This window comes from Marmota flaviventris, chromosome 19, assembly GCF_047511675.1.
Source record: "Marmota flaviventris isolate mMarFla1 chromosome 19, mMarFla1.hap1, whole genome shotgun sequence".
NCBI classification, from domain to species: domain Eukaryota; kingdom Metazoa; phylum Chordata; class Mammalia; order Rodentia; family Sciuridae; genus Marmota; species Marmota flaviventris.
In genome coordinates this window covers 29,249,460-29,271,956 of record NC_092516.1, presented here as the reverse complement: position 1 = coordinate 29,271,956, position 22,497 = coordinate 29,249,460, and the positions used below count along the sequence as shown (strand labels likewise).

Below are 22,497 nucleotides of genomic sequence, written 5' to 3'. Positions count from 1 at the left end.
AGACCCTTGCAGCGGGTTCCTAACTTGGTTCTTGGCAGTAGCACCCCCACACCCCAGTCTTCATACAGAACCCAGGGTCAGGTCACTTCTTGCTTACCCCCTGGCAGGGGCTCCCCAGTGGCCCCCCAGTGGCCCAAAGGCAGACACAGCTAAGACCCAGGCCTACACCTGCCCTGGCCTAACCACTAACCGCTGCCCGCCGCCCCCTCCCAGACTCTCCCTGCACCGCCCCTGCGCCAGGTCTCCAACCAGCTTTGGGCATGTGTCCCCCAGCCCAAGCCCGTGCTGCACATCCTTTGTGTCTGGGTCCTTCTCCAACTGTGCATCTCAGTGAAGGCCTCCTGTCCTTGCTCCTGATCCTTCCTCCATGTCTCTGCATGAGTATGTCCCCCTCCCTCAGCCTCCTGGGTGTGCCCGCTGCGCAGCTCAGCGCTGGCCCTCTGAGCACTTAGCCAGTGAGTATCCAGCACTGGCATGGGTGGATGGACGCATTGACCACATTTCACAACCAAGCCCAAGAGAGGGGACGTTACCCCAAGTCACCGGATAGTGATGACAGCCTGGCCCTGGAACCCCAGCCCGTGTTCCTGGACGCTGGCCCACCCTGGGACCGCTCGGGCAGGGAGGTGAAGCCTCGCCGTGACTGACCTCACGCAGCCCCATCTTTGATGTGCATCTTGGGAAAAGAGCTCTGCAGGCTGCTCTAGGCGCCCTGCCCGTCTGACTGGTCCCCTCGTAAATTCAGGAGCTCAGCACTTTGTCCTGTGAGTATGTAAATGTCCACACTGTGTCCCTTGCTTCTCTGCAACCCAGATGTGTGCTGTGGGAGGAGCTGAGGCTGGGTTGATGGCAGGTTGCTGTGGAATCACGACAGAATCACCTGCCAGCACTGCCCAGAAGGGACTGAGGAGCAGTGTGGGAATTCCCTGTGCACTGAAGACTGTGCTGCCCTCGCACTCAGCACTCCTGGGCCTCACTGCTGCACCGGCTGCGGTCTCCGAGCTGGTTTGCTGCTGGTGGGTCACTTACTCCCTCAGTGAGGCCTTTTGTGAGCCGTGCTTTCAGCTCTGGGCCAAATAGTAGCTAAGGACGTAGCAGTGCATACGGTCAAGGTCCCTGCTGTTCTGACCAAGGGAATGGGCATTCATAAAAGCTGTCAGCTGGTGACAGGTCCTATAGGGACACGAGCAGGCCACCCTGCAGAGCAAGGGAGGGCAGCTTCAGATGCCAACAGGAAGGCCTCTGGGGGACCCCGAGGGAAGGCCAGTGAGGAGCTGTGCTCAGAGCTGGGACCAGTGCTCACGGGGAGCAGGCAAGGCTGGAACAGCACCGCGCCACGGTGCTGACGGAGTCTGGCCCAGAGAGGTCCGTGGCATGGCGAGCAGAGTCCTACACATCAGCAAGGCTGCTTGACAGATGTTCATCAAGTAATAGATGAAATGAAGAAAGTTGTGCAGATGCTCAATGAACGAGTTAAAAGTGACTAAGAGTTTCCAGTGTGTCCGCAGCCCAAGTATGTCGAGCTGTGCCACGTTCAATGTTCAGATCTAAAGGCCGTTTCTAAATAAAGCCAGGGCATCTGGGTGGCTTATTCCAAAGAGCACTTCACAGGGAGTCAGACGACCTGGGACCCAGTCCAGGCGCAGCCGTTCACTATCTCTGTGACCTTGGGCACCTCCTGGGGCCGCCTCTTGCCTGCTTTGCACAGCTGTGAGTGAGTGGCCCAGCGAGTGTCTGCCCAGAGCCCCTGAGCTCTGACATCCAGGGTGATGTGGTGGACAGCACAGGCTGGCTGTCACCTGCAGAGCAGAGGAGCTCATTCCCAGCAGCTTGGATCTGCTCAAGTATCAGAAGAGCTGCACTGAAGGGCCTGGGACCTGTCACCAAGAGGGTGCCAACAAGGACCCGAGGACCACCAGCCTGGCTCCTGCCTTTTTCCCATCACTAGGTACTTTGAGTTGCTGTGGGCAACACTCTAAAGAGATTCTTAAGAGTCCTGGTTCTCTGCCCACGGATATCACAGACATCTGCAAATTTCAGGGTCCTTTGTCCCTGGTGGCCAGTACCAAGTACCCTGGGCACCTCAAGGACATGCTGCCTGGCTCTGGCTTCAGGACGTCGGGAGGCTGCCGTCCTGAGCCCTCCGTGGGCACTGGCGTCTCAGCCAGCACAGCCGCCCCGAGTTCTGTGGTTTTCTGTGTAGTGGCAGTGGCCACTGTGGTCACGGTGGCGATGGGGAGGGTGTGTTTAATTACCTGGGTGCAGCGTCCCTGGGCCTCAGGAGCGCAGCGTCTTGTGCAGGTCGCTGTGGGATGGCTCCGTCAGCGGCAGCAGGGCGGGCGCAGGAGCAGGCCAGCCTGGTAATTGAAAGCACGTTTTCTCCTCCAAAGCTGCAGCTGGTTTGGTTCTGCTCATGCAGAAAAGGATATAACCTTGCATAACATAGGAAATGAACGGTTGAGAGAGAAGCCAAATTCAATTTCAGTCAGATATGTTGAGGCCGAGCCCGTGATCTATGGAGCCGGGCAGGAGCAGCGCGTGTGGAAAGGCGCGCGCTCAGCAGTCTATTAATCACGGCCAACCGCCCAGCGCTGCCGCCGCGAGCCGGGGGCCACTGTGCCCGCGCGCTCCTCGCGAGGCTGGAGAACAGCCAAGCACTCCACAGTTAACCTCTTAAAGACCCGGAGCTGCTTTCTGTTGAATAAATGTAATTTTGTGGTCAGAAATAAATGCTTGTGATGTAGCAGGAGCTTTGGAAACAACAGCGAGCCGACGCTGTTACAAATTGCTCTGTGTTGGGGAGTCAACAGCAGACATCAGGATTCCGCGTGTACAGCAAATTGATCTCAGCCCAGCGCTCTGCAGCTATTCAATAAAAGCCCTATTAAACCATCGTATGTAATGAACAATCCAGAGCAAATCTAATATTTTCAGTGGTAATTATTTTTAACATCCTCTCGTGGCCGGCAGTAGATTTCTTGGATGTTCACAACAGGAACCCGGGTGAGGTGGTCTTTGCAGCTGTCGTTTGGCCTGGCAACCCTGGGACCTGCCCCACGGGGCACCAGCTGCCTGGGTGGTTCCCGGTGACTGTGATTCAGTGGCACCTCAAGGCTGATCTGCTCCTGGGGGAGGGTGGCCAGTGTCTCCCAGTGCCCGGCACAGGGTCGGTACCTGGGGAGTGTCTAGAATTGACCTGAACTGGTTGGCATGGACACAAGGACACCCAGAAAGCCCTGGGATGACAGAGGGAGCTGACATGTTGGGCATGTCACTCTGACCCTGCAGCTGCGAGCCCAGGTAGTCACAGTAAGGAGATGGGGGCCTGAGAGAGAGGGAGACAGGGACTGAGCCCAGAACAGGGAGCCGGGGCACACCTGGCACCTTAGGCTGCCCCAGGACTTGCCCTTTCCACTTCCCTTCCTCAGCAGCTCAAGAAACCGCTTCTTTGTCACCACTGAAGTGACCGTGTTGCTGGTGGGGTAAGGGTGCTGAAGCCCTGCCACGCCGGATGGCAGCACTGGCGTCAGGCTCCCCTTCTAGACCCTGAGCTCCTCCAGCACCGGGTCCGCCCTTCGTCCTCTCATCAGTGCCCATCTGCCACACACCTGTGTGCCCCAGGGGGCCCAAGTTGGGCGGGCATGTGTGGAGGGCAAAGGAACACAGCGCTGCCGTCCGCAGGCTTGGCATGATCTGCATCCCCCGCACACAGTGCTTGGAGCGTAGTAGGTGATGGAGGGAGACCTGACAGAGGATGGAGGGTGGGGTGGGTGACGATTGCCCAGCGGTGGATGGGGGTATGTGGAAAGGGGAGGGTGATGGGTGGTCGGGTGGGTGACAGGTGGAGGGTGCTGTGGTGGGCGGGCTGCACAGAGCACAGGTGGGTGGGGTTCTGCTTGCTCCCATTCCCAAGCCCACACTCGCCGGGCGAGAAGCTCCGAGCACTGAACCCAGAGCTCTGAGGTTCGAGGCCTAACTTGCCCTGGCCTTGACCTTTGTCAACTCAGCTGACTTCAGGCCTCTGTCCCCGTGAGGCGGACATTGAGGAGACTGGGCTGAAGACTAGAATTCTGACTCTCAAGATTTGCCCCCAACTAAAGTGACCCACCTTGTAACGCCCAGTCGTGGCGTTTGCTTGAGCATCTTAGAATGTGAATTACTAGGGAAACACTGGGCCTGGGTGGGGATTCGTTGGTACTAATGTCCCCTCGATGTGGTGCAGTAACTCCTTAAGTGAGGAGGGAGCGCGAGGAGGGCGTTTGGTCACCACCAAGGCCCCAGCAGTTCCACAGTTGGAGCACTCACATCCCTCACAGCCACCAGTGTGCCGATTCTGTCCCGCTCCCTTGTTAACCGTGGCTGGCAGAGCCCTGTATAACTGCACAGCATCCCAGCCAGGGTGCCCAGCACGAGGGCAGGAGAGCCACAGGGCATCGTGGGCACCTGCAAGTGTGGACAGCGGCCCGCGCCGGGCACACTGTGCTCCCCTGCTCACGGCCTGGCCTATCCCTGACGTCTGTGCTCCCCTGAGCTTCCCTATGCCCAGTCAGAGGCCACCCCCTGTCACAACATGCTCACCTTCCCAGCCAGTGAAGGAGCCCTCCCTCCCATAGGGACTCTGGGAGTCACAGGCTTGTCCAGCCCCTGCCCAGACAAGCCCACAGCAGCCCTGAAAGATGGGAAATGGTCTGAGCGGGGAACTTGGCGGGAGGGAAGCAGAGTGAACCTGAGCACGTGGACCTGTTGGTTCTCATTCACTCGTCCCCACGGGAGGGGCAGGACCCCTGTTCACCGGACCTTAAACTGCGGGTTCTGAGTCTGGCCTCCGCGCCTCTGGAGACAATGCTCCTAAGTGTTGCGTTTCCAGCCAAAAGCACCAGCATCCCCTGTGTCCTCCTGGGCTGTAGCTGTCTGTTACTCCTTGTCCTGTCCCCTGGCCCAGAGAGACAGGCCTGGGGCAGGAGATGGGCCATGACCAGTGGGACGTGGAGACCAGCCTGGCTGCGGGTCCCCTGGAGCCCATGGCTCTGGCCTGGTGCTCCGGCAGTGAGTGGAGGGCCTACCCAACTCCGCATGTACCAATGCCCTGCTCGGGTTGTCCCTCTCCCTCTGCCAGCAGCCCGGCCCTCTGGGGCTGTGTGATTGCTTTTACAGAGAGGCACAGATGGGCCGGGAGGTCAGGTGCCTTGCTCAGTCAGCCTGGGAGCTGCAGCTGGAAGGCCAGAGCCCGTGCTTATTCTGTAAGTTCAAAGAAGCGCCTCAGGATTGCTCCCGTGAGCCAAGAAGAGAGAAAGACGTCAGTGCTCCCGCAGGGCAGGACAGGGAGACTCTTCCTGGGGCTGTGGGGGCAAGAGTCACTGCTAGACCGAGACCACTGCTATCTGGGGACTTGAGGCAAATCTGACCCACAGACTGTGGCCAGCTGCTTCCCGGGGCCAGTGTCTGAGCACAAGTTCCTCGAAAATCAGAAAACATGTGTCACTGCCTCCGAGCATTCTCCCCAACTAAGGCATTTGATGGGGGGAGCTGGGGGTCCTCCGGTCTGGTTGGGGGCCTCCCTAGCATCCTTGATGGGGAGCAGACTCCCGGTGTAGACTGCTGCCCTCACCACCTCTCCTACTCTGTGTAGAGAGGTGGAGAAGCCCAGATGGACAGGTCACCAATGCTGGAGTCAGACAGACCTGAATTTGAATCCTGACATCATCATTGATCAGCTTGACCTTGACTAGAACTTTTCAAACCCCTCACCCCACCATCTGGGTAAGGGAAAGTCCCTTGCGGCAGCATTGCAGGGAGACTCCTAAAGATCCAGGCAGGAGAGCATGCTGGGCGCACAGTCCTCCAGATCCCTTCGACCGCTCAGGTCCGTGACTTGGGCTCCTACTGCCTTTCCTGCGTCCCTGGAGTTCCTGGGGCTGGCGTCTCTCTTCCCAGCAGGCCTCGTGGGACCCCCCTCAGGGCACCTCCCAAACCTGAACTCCCCCTCCCACAAGCACTGCCAAGGCTTGCTCATCCCTAATTCGGAAGTCTAAGACTTGAAATGCCCTGAAATCCAAACATTTTCAGCCACCAACATGACTCTTAGGAAGTTTTAGATTTGGGGGCATTTCAGATTTCCATTTTTTGGATCAGAGGTGCTCAACAAGTACAATCTATGCAAACATTCCCCGATTTGAAAAACTGAAGTATGTCTGGTACCATGTGTGGCAGATAGGGAATAATCAGCCTGTGTCACCACCCACCGTCACCTCTGCTCCCTCTCTCAAGGGAGGTGACCAGCCCTCAGCCACTGTGGCAAGAACTCCGTGGGGAGCCCATGCCCCCTCAGACCCTGTGCCTCTGTTGCCTGACCTCTCTGGGATTGCCACCTGCCCTCCCAACTTGGCCCGCTCCATCGCTTTCCCAGGCTAGTGCCTCCTGTGAACTGCAGTCACAAAAAGAGTGACCCCTTCTCATCACCCCCGATGGACATCCTCAGGGTGCCCAGGACTTCCCAGCATCCCCTCCTCTGCTGCAAGGACCTTGAGATCCCAGTTCTTCTCTGGACAGGACGTTCCATTTCCGCAAGTCTCAGCAGCGCCCCCAGCACAGGTGAAACTCCCCCTCCCCTTCTTTCAAGCTCACCTTCAGAATGCAAAACAGGTGCAGCCGAGCAGCGTCCTGAGTGCCTGTCCCACTGTGTTGGGAATAAGAGGAGGGCAGTGTGCGTGGATGCCGTCACTTCCAAAAGGTTTCCGGGAGGATACCCGGGGAATCTGCACCTCTTTTCCAGGTGCGGGCGGGTGTGTTCTTTGTTTGGGGTATTCTTCTCTTTGTACAATTAAGTGATGGTGAGTGTATCCACAAAGTTGTACACCGTCACCCTGTCCACTCCCACAAGTTCCTTAGCTCAGAAGAAACCTCTTGCCCTTAGCAGACAGTCCCCATGACCTCCCAACCCCCGGCATCCGCTGCCCTGCTTGTGCTGCAGAGCTGGGCCTCCACTCGCTTCCTGCAGATGAGGTCACACAGTGGAAAAGCCCTTCTCGCTGGCTTCTTTGACTTGGAGTGGCTTTGAGCGGCATCTGTGTGGCAGAACGGCTCCCTACTTCCGTCCTTTTCCGTCCCTGTGTGGGTGTGCCGTGTTTTATTGATCTGTCCATCAGTTGATAGCCATTTGGTCTTCCCCTCTTGGGCCCTGGTGAATTTGCTGCTGGGAGCCTGTACGTACATGCAAGTTTCTATGTGGGTCTCTGTTCGTGCTTTCTTGCATGTGTGCCTAGGAGTGGAGTCGCCAGGTGCCAGGTGATGTGGGAACTGTGGTTACATTTTGATGAGCTGCCGGATGTCTCCCAGCTTGGCCACACCACCAGCCATAGAGGAGGGTTCCCGTTCCTCGGCATCCTTTCCAACAGGTCCCATCTGTCTTAGCTGTCCCCGTGGGGTGACACCGTGGCTCACTGTAGTTTGATTTGCACTTCCCTGACAACTCTTGATGTCACTCCCCTCCACGTGCTTGCTGGCCATTTGACATGTTCTGTAGGGAGCTGACTCTTCAGGTCTTCACCCATTTTTAAATCCAGTTCATTATCTTTAGAATTGAATCCTGGGAGACTTTTATATATTCTGGATACAAATCTCCTACCACATATGCAATTTGCAAAACCTTTCTCCCATTCTTTGGGTTGTCCTTTCACTTTTCTTGATAGTGTCCTTTGGAGCACAGAAGTTTGTTTTTTGGTTTTTTTTTTTTTTAATTTTACAAAATCCAATTTTTCTTTCTCTTGTTCCTTATACATTTGGTGTCCTATCTAAGAAATCATCGCCGAAACCAAGGTCAAGATTTATACCCGTGTTTTCTTTGCATTTTATAGTGTCAGTTTTTACATTTGGGCCTTGGGTTCATTTGGGGTTGATTTTTTTTTTTTTTTTTTTTTTAATTAACTCAGGTGAGTAAGGAGGTGGGGATCGACTTGGCCTTTTGGCTTGTGGATACCCAGTTGTCCCAGCCCTGCTTATTGGAAGGCTGTTCTTCCCCATTAAACGGTCCTGCCACTCTTGTCCAAACTCAGTTGATCATGGTGTGAGGTCTTCCTGGGTTCTCATTTCTCTTCCTTTGGTCTCTATGTTGATCCTTACGACAGCACCGTAGTCTGGGTTAACGTAGGTTGTAATAAGTGGGAGTCCTCCAGCTTTGCTTTTCTTTCCAGGTTGTTTTCATCTGTCTGGGACCCCTTGTCTTTCCATGTGAATCCTAGGATCATTCTGTTGGTTTCTACCATGCAACCTGCTGGGGTCTTGATAGGCTTCGCACTCAGTCTGTATGACAGCCTGGTGACCATCGCCATCGCGATCATTGAGTCCTTAATGGGGGAAAGATGAACACTTAATGTACTTCTTTCAGCAGTGTTTTGTGGTTTTCAGTTGCAAGAGTAACATTTGTTTTGCTGAATTTATTCCTAAGTATTTTTTCCTTGGTCAATGCTCTTATACCTGGGATTGTTTTTCTCAATTTCACTGTGAGATTGTTTATTATTGGTGGATAGAAAGATAGGTGTCTGTACCTTGATCTTGCAACCTTACTGAACGCTATAGATGTTTCCATAACTTGAAATTTTTTTACTCTACACACGTTTATCTAGTTATAAAAAATGTGCTTTAAAATCTCAGGCACCTGTCCTCTGGGGGGTTTCAGCACATCCCTGCTGTGATTTAGCTGCAGGTAGAAGGTGTGGGGAGGGGGAAAGGCCACTGCATCGTCCTGTTCCCTTGGCAGTAGGAGTAGGAGGCTGTGGCCCCCTAGGAAGGGACAGGCAGGGTCCTTGCACTGCTGTAGCCACTCCTGGAGTGATGTGGGGTGAAGGAAGGAATGGGCTGGAGTGACTCAGGCAGCCCAATTCTGCCTCTGCAGAGCCCCGAGCTGCGGGTTCCCTGCTGTGGAGCTGTGATCTGCCCTCCTGTAGCTTTTACCTCAGGGGAGAAAGGGGACAGCTAATCCTTCCCCATGACAGCGCGTCAAATGCGGGTTGACAGCCAGAATGCCGGCTGTGGTGAAGGCCTTGAGCCGCGTGGGCTGGAGGTGTTTGTTGAGGTTCCTGTTTCTTTGCCCCTCTTGGGCCACCCTCTTCCCTGTAGCCTCACACCCCCGTCCCCGGGTTCCCTGGGTCTCCAAGGTGTGTCCTCTCCTGGGCCTCTGCTGTCATCTCAGGAGGCCTGGTAGGTGCGGGCCGTGACCGAGAAGACTCCAGCCTCTCCTTGTGACAGTGCCTCATCTCCTGGGTCTCCAGGCCTTGTCTCCAAGACCCTGGCCCTCCAGAGCTTGCTCCCACACTGAGCCAGAGGAAATCGACGCTGCTCCCGCAGGTGGGACCGCCCCCCCCCCCCCAGCACCGTGCCGGGTGTTGAAGACCAGGAAGGAACGTGATGCTGAGAAACCAAGCAGGGTGGCAGCGGGCTCCCACACTGGTCTCCAGCTTTCCTCCTCTCCACCTCGCCCCACGGGTGGCCAGCGTGCAGTGGAGGCTCCCACTTCCGGGCTCCGCATCTCCCCATGGAGCGCATACCAGTAGCAGGCCGAGCCCTCGTCAGGCAGCGTGAGTGGACTCCAGAGGGAGCACCCGGCTCTGGCTATGCCTGTCTCCTGCCAGGGATCCGTGTCCAGACAGGTGCGGCCGTGGCCTGTCAGCGTCCGTCTGGGCAGGACTGGACGCTCTCAGCTGACGTCTGTACTGTCTGTGGCTCTGAGGACCAGGCCCTGCCCTTGAAGAAGCCCTGCAGCCAGACGGAGACTGGGAGAAGTTCATGTCACGAGCTGCTGCTCCTGCCGACCTCTGTGGCCTGAGGTCCTGCAGAGACATGGATCCAGAAGGTCTTGTAATAGTCCGCTTGTTTCTAAGTCACCGGCTCCTAACTCCCAGGGACCAGGCCAGCAGGGTTTCCTGAGCACTCTTGCCACCCTCAGGTGTTAGCGTCCAGGCCCCAGCTCGAAGCCCCTTGGCCTCCTGCCTGCTTGGCCAGTGGAGGGGAGGCCTGTGGGCGGTGGAAGGAGAGTGCTGAGGGTGGGTTGGGTTGCCCAGTGGTCACCGCGGGAGGGTATCCTGGTTCATTGTCAGGGCAACTCGGGCAGGAGGGGTCAGTCCCTTGACCCCACAGATGGAAGGACCAGGGCGGAGTCAGCTTCAGGTCCCCGTCTCCGGCTCGTCCCCCTAGGGTGTGCCAGAGCCAGCACAGACACCCAGTCTCTTTGCTTCAGAGCACGTGCTCTTCCAACCAGCGTGGCCCAGGCTGCTCAGTGCACAGTGGCGGGGTGTCATCATGTCCTTAGAGGTGGATGCATGACATGGTTGGTTCCTGCATCTGAGAAATGGAGCCCCGCGCGTGGCTGCTCCTTCCCTGTCCGTCAGGTGCCATGGTGACCTTGATCTTAAGCAGCCAAGACGCCCCACTGTACAGATGAGCAGCTTGGCTCCATAGCTCAGGTTGGCCCTGTGCCCGGGGAGGCCCCAGAGAGCGTGCCTTGCACCCACGGCACGGAGCCTGCAAGGCGCCCGCCCACAGACCAGCCTTGCTGTGTCGTGTGTTCTGGGGGAGCCCGGCCCCTGGTTAAAGCCCACGTGTGGCCTCTGTGTGTGCCTCACAGCTAGTTGGCCTGGGCAGCTGTCAAGGGCACGGGGAGCTCCCCACAGTCCCTTGAAGCTTGTGGAGCAGCGTGCAAACCAGCGCCTCCTTCAGTGTGAGCTGGGGGTGCTGCTGCTGCTGACCAGGACCCCCCAGGCGAGGTTCTGGGGTCACCACTGTGCCCCAGTGCACAGCGCGTCCACAGCCTCCGCCCAGCACCAGGCCCAGTTTCAGGCATTTTGTCGACATTCCTTCCTCTGCCCACTAAAAGGTCTAGAGTAGTTTCCTCCCCGTCAGCCGTGACATCACCCAGCATTCTCCATGTTGGAGGCCACGCCACCCAGCTGTTTGACCCCCTCCGCCCTGGAGTTCGCCCTCTTCTCCCTCTGCCACCCCTCGGCCAAGGCCGTCCTGCTCTGCCATGTACAGCTTGCTCTCCCCAAGCTACAGACAGCCTGGCCGTGTCCCTCGTGTCCCTCGGGGCTTCCCTCTGGTAGACTGGCTGGGGGCAGGAAAAGTTTCCTCTGAGCCTTTAATCACAGGGAACTCCCCACTGTGATCCCCAAGCCATGGGTGTCAGGAGATCAGGTTTGAGGAGCCCTTGGCCTGAGCAGCCTCTGCCTGCTCCCTCCCCCCGCCCAGCAGGCAGGCTCCTGAGCTGCCCTGGGGGCCCTCACTGGGCAGGGGACAGAGAAGGCACTGCTGCCCTGGCTGCAGCAGACCAGGGGCGGGTGGGTGAGGGAGGCACAGGGTAGGAAATGGGCACAGAGGTTACAGATGCTCCGGGCAGAAGGACCAAGAGAGCAGCTGTGCCTGGTGGAGTCGGGACCCAGGAAAGACGCGCCCCCCCAGACCAGCTCTCCAAGGGAGGGTGCATTTCTCTGGTGTCCAGGGCGGGGCGCTGTGTTCCTGGCAAAGGAATCCACAGGGAGGTGGAAGGCGTGGGAGAGGCTAGGCCTGCACACCCAGCCGAGGGAGTCTGTGGCAGGGCCGAGTCATGCAGGGCACAAGCCCCAGCCCAGGCCTTGGTGAGGAGACACCATTAAGGCAGGGGGGCCACGTGGCTCTTCCTGGAGTCTGGAAAGGGGACCCAGGGCCGTTGTGGAGGACGCATCATGTTTGGTGGCAAGGAGAGGCGACAGTGAGGGCTGGCTGTGGGTGCTGGTCTGCGCTGGTCTGCAGTGTCCACCTGGAAGTCACAGGGGCGGGGGCTTCACTGGAGACTGAAGCACTGGAGGAGAAGCGGGGGACACTCTGCACAGTCCTGACGTCAGTCTCCATTGCAGTGTGGGGCAGGGGCTTCGTAGGGTGTCATTTTAAGGCATAAGCAGACCCGAGGAGGGCCTGACGGGAAGCTGGAGGCAGAGAGGGCCTGTGTGCAGCAGCCATTGCCAGTGCCAGCGGAGGCCACCTCGGGCAGTGGCTCTTCACAGTGGCTGGTGCTCCAAGCCTGTGAATGCTCCTCGTAGTATCTCCCTCATGTGGACAGCTTAGGTGGCTGCGCATAGCTCTCCTTCCCAGGACACCAGGAGTCCACCACAGTCTCCAGCCAGCCCAGGCTCGCTCTGCACTGCCGTCCCATCTGCCCCACCCCAGCCTCCTCCAGGACCGGTGTCCCCTTTTCCTAGATGTGGAAGATAAGATTCAAAGAGGCAGAGGCTGTGGCTGGCCCAGAATTCCAGGTGCTGTTGGAGCAAAAGCCAGTCTCCTGCGTCCCAAGCCCGTGCCCTTTCTGCCTTAGGATACCACCTTCCCGCTCCCTGCCCCACAGGAGTAAGCAGGCAAGCTGCAGAGTAAACAATAAGCCAAAGTCCTGGGCCTCGAGGTCTCGGTTTCTGTCCCTTGTTTTCACTTCATGCCGCCGTCTGGAGAGATGGCCCGTGGCAGATGGGGACCTGCAGTGCAGCCTTCACTAGAATCTGCTGCAGTAACAAACAACCCCACATCTCCAAAGCCAGTGGCAATAAAAGACTGTGTCTGGTCACATTGGCTGCAGGATGATGTGATTCTGCCTGGGACCTGCGTTGTCTACCGTCACAAGTCCCAGCGGAAGAAGCCACTCCTGGTCTCACAGCAGTGGAGATGAGCACCAAGGCGGAACCAGGGGAATGGCTCTTGAATCCATGCTCAGGCCTGGTGTAGGCATTCTTGCCATCGGCCAGAGCATCTCACGTGACCACACCTGACCTTAGCGGGGCACAGAAGCTCCCACGTGGACAGAGATGTGTAAAGCCCCTCACAGGGCAGGTGGGCCGTGACAGGGAGCAGCGACACCTATTCCGCGTGACTCCTGAAACCCCACAGTTCAGCTCTGCTGCCACCAAGACACTCAGGCACTGTCCTACCCCTTTAAAGCTCAGAGCTTTGCCAACCTGGACTCCGGGTAGTTTAGAGTACCGTCAGCAAACATGGGTTGTATGAGATTTGAACAGAATACCTCCATGTAGACACTTGTATTTAAATTACATAAAAAGCCACACTCAACACTGTGAAAGTGACATTGTCCAAGAATTGTGCAGTACGAGCTGCTAGGCACTTGCTGGCCTGAGACCCTTCGACTCACTGTGGGGCGGCGGGGGGGGGGGGGGTTGGTGCTTCCTGCAGGCCATCAGGCCACCACACAGGAAGCAAGTGCTCAACACAGAGGGCTCTTTACATCTGGAGCATTTTCATGAAGATTTAAACCCATTTGTTCACTTCTGGCCTGTGGAAGTGATTTTCATTCACAGGATAGAAATGTGTCAGACCCCTACTGTGCGCAGCCCCTGGGAGGGTAGGCCATTGGGAATGTAGTCTGGTTTGGGCTTTCAAGGAATTTTGGATCTCCTGGGGGAGGAGCCTTCTCTGTGGTCCTGGCACTCAGGGGACGGGATGGTCGCAGGAACAGCCTGCGCTGGGAGGTGGATCTGCACTGACCCTGCAGATCAGGGGACATTCCAAGGAGGCGCCTTCCAGGCTGAGTGAAAATTACTCGGGTATTCAGGGAACAGGGAGTGACCGGGTGTGGCTGGAGTGTGGAGCAGGCGGGCCCTCTTGAAGCAGGACAGGTTCTGCCAAGGCCAGTGCCTGAGTGGCCTGGATCTGCCCGAGTTCTGCATAGCAGCGGCACCTCTGTCCTCGCCACCTATCCCAGATAGTTATGGGGGTGGGCACAGTAGCGTAAGAACCCTCCCTCGGGCATGCACGTGAGGAAGCCGCATGTCAACTTAGGGTCCTGACTCTGCGGTCCACGTCTTCATACCTTAGCCCTGGTCTCTCTGGTCACCCTCTCTCCCCTTGAGTATCCAGTTGCCCTGGATGACTCCTGCCTCCCAGGATCGCAGCCCTGGCCCTGAGCACTGTGCAGGCAGGCAGTGGCTGCAGGGCAGGAAGATGAGTTCCACCGTCTCTTTTCCACCTCCCTCTCTGAATGATAAGGGTCACAGGCAAGAGTCCCCGCTCCCTGGGTTGGAACTGCGTGGACACCTGGAGGAAGAAACACTCTCCCATGGGGCAAAGCTGGTGTCCCATGGCTCATCCTGTGGCTGGCACTAGGCACTCCCCCTGTGTTAGCTTCTTTGACAGCCCAGCGCTGGCAGCTGGAATGCACAGCCAGCTGGGCTCCAGTGTCTGGGCACACCCTCCCCCCACACTGGGGTCACCGCCAGCCAGAGGGACGCTGGCAGTGTCAGCAGGGGAAAGTGGAGGTTACACTGGGTCTCAAAGCACAGGTGAGTCCTCTGTGCACAGAGATGCCAAGCAGGCAAGAGGCTGACATGGGAAATGATGGGCCACAGCGAGGGGTCTGTGAAAATCCCCAAGGGAAAGCTGAACTGGGAGGGAGGCAGACCTGAGCCCAGACTTGGGCCTATCTGTGGCCCAGGGCAGTGGCCCTGGGAGGAACCAGGAGAATGAAGCCTCAGAGGGAGTGTCAGCATTCTCCGAATGGACAGATGCTTCCAGACAGTTCTGCGGCTCAGGAGGGGTGGGAGGGTCTCACCAGGCAGAAACTCAGCTGCACGTGGATTGAACTGTCAGCATCTCTCAAGGCACTGCTTAGTCCACTGGTTAATGAAGCCCGTTTGGCCTGCCCTTGTCCTCACGGGAATGGCTTTGAACTTGCTTGCCATCGTGGAAGAAGGGAAGGGAAGAGGGCTCAGAAGCATGGTCCCTCTGTGTCGTAACTACGTACCACGGGCTCAGGGTCCCAGTGAGGGAGACTGAAGGGCAAGGTCAGGGGTGCAGGCAGGCTGGTTCCCTCTGTGGGTCCTGAGGACAGCCTGGGCCCTCTCCCAGCCTCTGGTGGTTGCCGGCTGTCCTTGGCAGTCCTTGGCCATCACCATCTTGCCTCCTCGTCCTGTGACATTCTCTCTGTGTCCATGTTTCCACTTTTTATAAGGCCACACTGGATGAGGGCCATGATAATGACCTCAGCTTGGTCACCTGTGAAGTCTGTCTGTAAATAAGGTCGCCTTCATGGCTATGGGGGCTAAGGCTCCAGCGTCTTGGGAGATGTGGTTACAGTTCAGCCCATCATCGTCCCCAGTGTGCCACCCACATGCCCACGAACAACCAGGATGGAAGTTCAGAAGGTCTCCACATCCCATCCTTTGCCTACTGAGGGGACGGTCACCTGTGGATCCACTGTGGGGTCCCTGGGAAGCAAGGGGCCCACTGGGCCTGGCCTGGCCTGGCCTGACCGGGTGAAGGAGGCTCTGTGTGGCGCTGTGAGAGCAGCCGGGCAGGTGGAGGCAGTGCAGGTGCCCGAGAGGCGGCTCCAGGTCCACTTCTCCAGCAGATGTGGCATGTGGGGCCAGGCAGTTGCAATGGTGCTAGAGACTTGCGCTGTGTGTAGTAGCTCTGAGGAAGATGTGCGATGCATCAGTGAAAGAAAACGCTGCACAGAAGTTTGCGTACGGTTTGAATTCAAGTGCACACACGTTTCAAACAGCTTTATGGAGATGGAATTCACCCGCTTAGTCTAGCTCATTGGCTTTCTGAGGATTCACACATGGTGACCATCACTGTGGGCCATTGTAGGGCACGTTCACCACCCCAAAAGAGCCCACGCCCCTTAGCCCACATCTTCCAACTGCCCCCCTCGTCGTGCCCCCAAGCCTAGCCAACCACTGATCCACTTTCTCTCTAGAGTCTTCCTAGGTGCTTGAGTTTCATGCAACTTGATTTTTATTAGAAAAACATTGAAAACACACCAGTGAAAGAAATAAGTATAATTTCCTTCTCTAATTTTTAAATATTTTTCCAATTATACCATACAGATTTTTGTTCAAAATACAGAGAGACCTGTCTTGTATTAAAAGTCCTGACGTGAACCCCACCTCACCAGACACCTGAATCACAATCTTGTTTCATGGGAGAAAAACGGGGGTCTGAGTTCTAAACACCTAATCTGGATTGGCATTCGAGGCAGAGCGTGGGGGGCACTGGCAGGGCTTTTGCTGCCGCCTCTGCTGTGAGATTTCCCCAGACCCCGTGTGCAGGCACCTCCTGCCCCTCAGCTGCTCACCCTCCTTAATCAGGTGGCCTCGCCGCCCCTAGCAGACTGCGGGTTGGTTCAGAAAAAGGCTCTGTAATTAAGCCACAGGCCCTGCCTCTTTAACAACATCTGAGGCAGAGAGCGTAGTTCTACAAGGGGACAGGAGGAGGATGTGATTTGGTGTCCTTTTCCCGAGTCATTGTGAACTTTGTGCATGTAAAGTCTTGCATGCTTCAGGTATAAAAAGTGATCTGCTGTCCCAGTGATTGTACATGAGCTAAACACTAAACGAGGTGACCCAGGGGTTGGGGACTCTGGGTGCCTGTCCCATACACTTCAGGGTTTCCTACCTCACTTTCTTTGACCAATAGAAGCCTGCACTGGGGAAAATGAGTGCATCTGGGTCCATTCCAGGGACAGATTGGCCCTGGCCACCGTCAGAACCTCGCTCATGGCCTAAGCTGTGTCTGTGTTCCCCCATCAAATACAGGCTGATCCCCCATGTTCCGTGGCACATCACAGCCCTGTCTGTGGGTTCTTAACCAGTCCTGTGGCTGGAACACAGTTGGACACGAGAGGGTCCTAAGATAGAACACATAACTCCACATGTGCACGGGCACTAGGAGGGTGTCCTTGGCTGACATAAAATTCTTAAGGAGGATCTCTGAATACCCAGTTTGAGAAGTGCCCTGTTTGTGTTCTTGCCCTTTGACTCATGGTTCTACCTTTCCGCCCTGGTGACTTGTTCCTGAGGACTCTGGTCAGAAGTCCCTGATTTCCCTTGGTGTCCCCTTCTCTGTGTCCCCACGGCTCTGCCCTGGCAGAGGTTAGCTTGTTGGCCTGCCTGTCTCCCTCTCCAGCCCCTGAGCTCCCGGGCAGTTGTTGTCCTGCCCCAGTCACAGCTGTGTCTGTGCTTGGACACGGAGGACAGAGACCTGAAGGGCCCGCGTAGGAAGCCCCACCCAGTGCCTCCTCAGCCCTGCCCATTACCCTCAGGTCCTGGCCCCTGGGGACTGCCTCCTCCCGGGAGGCTGCGGGTACTTGCTCTAAGAGGCTGAGGCTGGTGGAAAAGTGTCTGCAAGGAGAATCTCACTTCCATCTGCCGTGGGGACTCACAAGATGCAGAATGACTTTTAAATTTCCTCTTGACAAATTTTGAGCTCTTTGTCTTTTCCTTCCTTCCCTTTCAGATTGATGCACTGAGTAAAAGAAGCAAAGAGGCTGAGGCGGCCTTCTTGAATGTCTACAAGAGACTGATCGACGTTCCAGGTAAGCCTGGCCCTGCAGCCCACTGACAGGACATGGGATCTGGGGAATTGCAGGTCTCGGGCAGCGCCAGTTCCTCAGGAAAACCAGGGAGTCCTAGGAGCCGGATTTTCCACACGTGAATCCCTGCGCGTGACCACTGGATGCAGCTGTGAATTGTGGGTGCAGAAGGCTGCACCTAGCAGACAGCAGACATGCCACCTGCCTGTGTGTGCTGGCGCTGCCTAAGGGACCTGAGGAGTGGCCCCTGTCTCTGGATTATCCAGGATCAATGACCTCTGGCCAGTCTCCATTGGAGGGTCAAAGCTGACAGTCCCCTTAGCTATAACTCTCTTAAAGGAGATAAAGGTTAAAATATAAATAATACTTGTTAGTTATTCTAAGAGGTGAAGGTTCCCAAGTCCTTATTTTAGAAAAGTGAGGCAGATTTCAGTGCCTTGAGCCTGCAATTCTGTTTGTGATTTCTCGGCTCCCAGGTGACTTAGACCTACTTAGGGGGTGGTGGACATGATCATGTGGGTCCCACCTCACTCCTGGAGACACTTTAATCAGAAAATTAGGAACCACATGTGTGTGACAAGGAAACCAGTTACTGCCACCTTCCCCTTGATGAAAGCTGCATGTTTGCTCTTACCAGTAACTCCCTGAATGCCATCGGCACCTGTACATGTCCCACTTCATGTCTACCATGATGTCTGCTGTCTTCCCTTGAGCTTAGGTTAATAGAAGCCACAACAAACAAGGGACAGGTGAAAGCATTTTGGACAGGAGAGAGTAGACCGAGTCTCACACCATGTTCTTATTAGATCTTGATTATACTCCTTTTCCTGCTTGGATCTCTGTTTTCTTGTGTGTAGAGTGGAGCAGGTTGGGGGGACAGCCAGGAATGCTTTTCTCTGTTCTCATCTTTTGTCATCTGAGGAACCCATTGCACTCTTGTAAATTCTGGCCTTAGGATTTTCTGCCAAAGTTTGTATTTGACTAGGGGTTTCCTGAAGACTGACCAGAGCTTACAAGGTGCCCCCTTCACTGTAGATGGGCTCTTCAGTACCCAGGGTGCTCTGTTCCTCGGGTGTCAGTAGATGGGTGGACACCATTTTTGTTTTCTTAGGTGTAAGGTGACATCCCAGAATGTCATTTCCACACTGACTCAAGAATTTACAAGAAAACTGCAGCCTGGACTTTGATCAGTTCGATTTTCTATTTTCGGACTTGCTTCTTTGAGTGTTCTGTCGGCTCCTCCTGCCCACATGCATGGGTTCTGTTCCATCCCATTCCCACCAGCTCCTGTCCTCGCAGCAGGGTCTCTCAAGTTTGTGCTCCCGCCAAGAACTCGGTGTCTGTCATCTTGGGGACTTAGTGCAAGGAGGCTGACTCAATTCGTCTTTGCCAAAGCTGTTGTTTTCTAAAAAACCTATTCTCCTTTGTACTGGGTTTCCCTCATAAACTTTCCTAACGGAGCAGCCACATAATGATCGTGTTAGATTCCTTTGTCTGCAGTTACTTTGTGCCTTAATTTCCCATAGAATACAAAAAGACAGTTTTCCTTACCCCGTGTGCTTTGCCCAATCAGGCCTTGCTCGTTTCTGTATACGGACTTCATAGGATTTTGATCACAATGTGGCTCTAGGTGTACATTCTGCTCTTTTCATTTAATATCATACCATAAGCATTTTTCCTACATCAGTGATCTTCCTAATTATCATTTGAGGCTGGAGAATTAGATGGTAGAACTAAATAAGATTGGAGTTTTCCTATAATAATAGAGTCAATCAAAATATATCTGCATTCCACATAGGTCATTTTTGCCTCCACCTCCCAGGTACTTCCCACAGATGCTGTGGTCTGACCCATCTGACAAAGCACTTAAAGAGCAGGAAGGGTGTCCAGAGTGCTCTACCTGTTCTGAAGTTGGCTTTTTGTTCAGATGAAGTCATTTGTGGCTGAGGCTTACAGGAAGGGCTTGGTCAATAGCCTTGCATTTACTGACCGCCACCCGCTAGGTGGGGTCAAGGTGTCTGACTATCTTGTGCTTTGGCTGTCAGCCCCATGGAACCCAGAAGCACTGTGGGTGTGTTAAGCTCTCCAGGTTACAAGAGGCAGCAACTCATGTTATCTCAGGAAACTGGAGGAAGCTGACAGGTATTTCAGCTATGTGCCATGTGGCTGGGCTCCAGCAGCCCAGGCAGAGCGGGCAGCTGCCCCAGGAAGGGGCGGAACTCCAGACCTACGCAGCCAGGGATTGGCAGAGACCTGACCAATCAGCCGCCACTTGCCTCCTTTCCCAAATCTTATTGTTTCTTGTTTCTTCTCTGTTGACCCCACTAGAGGGAGAACAGGGCTTTGCTTTATTGCTCTTGCCCAGCATCTGGGTCACAAGCAGGTGCGACAAGGTGAGCAGCGAACCTGTCAGTGGGCCGAAAGCCTCCCTCCCACCAGAGTCCGCAGTGTCAGGTTCACAGGGTCACCCTAGTGACTGCAGCTTTACCTCTGATCTAGCTCTCACTCCTGAACGTTGGCCTGTAGGTCCAGCTGCCTCCTGAGCTTTCTGCTGGCACAACAGCGGGCACCTGCACTTACCCTGTGTGGCCCACGGAAGCCATCCCCTTCCAGCACCCTTTTCTATTGAGCAGCACCTCCTGCCCTCAGCTGTTCATGCCAGGGCACTCGGTCACCAAGTCTTGGCCATTACACCAAGAATGTGTCTCGATCCCGTTTCTGCTCCCATCCCAGCTCCTCCCCGCACTCTGCAGTCAGGCCAGAACTTGAGTCGCTCTGCCCTCCTCCCAGCACCCACCTGTCCCGCCTTACATCTCCACACGACTGTGCTCCCTGACACAGTGTGCCCTGATCCCCCAGGTCTAGCCTAACCCACCCCAACACATGTCTGTCTCTCTCTCTCTCTCTCTCTCTCTCTCTCACACACACACACACACACACACACACACACTGAGCCCAAGACCCTGTATTCACCACTATTGCAACTATATTCACAGGCTGCATAAGTGACATGTTGTTCAGTGATGGGCCACATACCTAATGGTGGCCCTGTAAGAATCAATCAGCAAGTGACGTCCTGGCTGTCTTTGTGTTCATGCTCTGTCTTGTGTCCAGACTCTAAGGACACATTTCTCAGAATGCACCCCCCTATGAACACCCGACAGTGCTGAGGCAGCATGGTCCTGTCCCTCATCATGTCCCTCTTATCTGTTCCAGTATTTGTCAAGCGAATGCATAAGTTAGTGACCACACCTTCCTTCCAGCGTGCTCTGGAGTCGTCTGACGCGGCTTCACCTGACTGCCTGAGCCGCATTCTGGAGGTGGGCACTCCCCTGAGGGCGCGCCTAGCCCTGAGGAGCACTAGGTGATACCAGTTGCGAGGGAGCCAGACGCACCCTCCATTGCTGTAGCAGCTGATAGCTCTGAGCCCTGTGCAGCCTTGGAGTCCCTCTGAGAGGATGACATGCCCACATGGACGTTTACATGGCCCTTGGCACTCGGGCTCGTCCAGCCAGCACATGCCCTCCGAGGCCTTTGGTTCTGTGGCCAGTGCTCCGTGTCCAGCATCAGCATTCAGTGAACAGCCATCCTGCTGGCGTCCCGCCTCCTAAGCCTGAGCATGGGATCTCCCTCCGCCTGCCCACTGCCCTCCTGCCACTCCCCTTCCATGGCCTGCTCGGCTGGTCCCAGGGAGAAAGCTGAGTTGACGTGATGCGTGACTTGGCTCCTCTCTCTGCACCTTCCCCATCCGGTGTTTCCGTGATCTCCTTAGTGTTCCGGGTAACGTTTAGATACATAGAGCGTTGTACAGTCCTTGTCCTGACAGTCAAGATGGTTGAGATTGGTATTTCTGGTCTTTGTCATTTGCCACCAGATCAATCCTCATTTATTAATCAGTTTTGAGAATATTTTGTCAGACATTTTTTGGGAAATATCCTCCTTTAGCCACACCACATTCTTCTTCCAAAGTGCCATGACCCTCGTCTCCCTGGTGTCACTGGGGTTGCACCGCAGAGACACAGCAGCAGCCAGCTAGGCTCCTGCCCTCAAGGACCTTAGAGTCTGGCAGGAGTGTGAGCATCAGTAAGTAATTACACCCCCGCATGGTGGCACACACCTGAAGTTCAGTTACCCAAGAGGCTGAAGCAGGGGGATCTCTAGTTTCAGGCCAGCCTGGGCAGCTTAGTCAGACCCTGTCTGGACAAATAAAAAGGACAGGGGATGTGGCTCAGTGATAAAGTGACTCTGGGTTCAATTCCCAGTTCTGGAAAAAACAACATAATTACACAAACAATTGCTGAATTTTAGGTGTGAGAAGGCACAGCTGGCAAAGGCCACCCAGGAGAGAGGGCTGAATAAGGAGGGTGGAGCCAGGAGCAGCCACTGAGGAGTGGGCACCAAACACGGCCCAGAGAGAGCTACGGCGTGCGGAGCCTGCACAGGAGGACCTGGCACATGGGGAGAACACAGGAGGAGAGGCCCCTGAGAGCCACAGGCTGCAGCATATCACTTGCCACAGCGGGGTGGGGGACACTCCTGATCCCCTGCTGTGCGGATGGTCGGTTAGTGAAAGCACTGGACACCTTCCAGCAGAAGCCAGTGCCAGGTTTAAAGCAGGACGTGGTTTGATCCGAGCTGTGCCTTGACTGGATCATCCCACACCAGTTTGGACAAGAGATTAGAAAGGAGTGCGGCGAGGTGACATGGGAGACCGGCAGAGGGAGGGTGGGGTGCTTGGTTTCAGTGGTGGAGGTGAAGTTAGAGAGAAGGAAACGGATCTTGGCTGTACGTAGGTGGGGGGATGTACTGACTGCCCAGACCGGATATTAGGGAAATCGGTCAGGACAGCTGTCTCAGGACGTAGCTAAGGCAGTGCTGTTACCTCATCCAAAAAACTGTACTTGTTGGCCAGGTTCTACCTGGAAGACCAGCAAAAAATGTGGAGAATACATCTCCTGTTGCTGATTCTCTTCTCATTGCTCACTTGAACTTGGCCTTTGCTGTCAGTGCCACAGCCCCGGTGTGAGAGGGCAGTGTCAGGTTTAGATTCACAAGGAGAGTTCCGATTCTACCTCCCGACTTCAGAAGGCTCGTCTGTCTGTCTCCTCGCTGGCAGCCTGTATTTTATGCCTGCCATCAGTATGTGCAGGTTACTGCGA

The 22,497-nt window shown here is 55.6% G+C and overlaps 1 protein-coding gene across 6 annotated transcripts in view; it reads left to right on the top strand.

Annotated features, from left to right (window-relative positions):
* The window catches only part of Cux1 (cut like homeobox 1), a 316,712-nt gene that overhangs the window by 153,599 nt on the left and 140,616 nt on the right, over nt 1-22,497 (top strand). For all 6 annotated transcript variants that reach the window (XM_027952928.3, XM_027952927.2, XM_027952926.2 and 3 more), the window contains one exon: nt 17,263-17,341. In XM_027952928.3, coding sequence (XP_027808729.1) covers nt 17,263-17,341 — 79 coding nt within the window. The remainder of the gene's footprint in view (nt 1-17,262; nt 17,342-22,497) is intronic.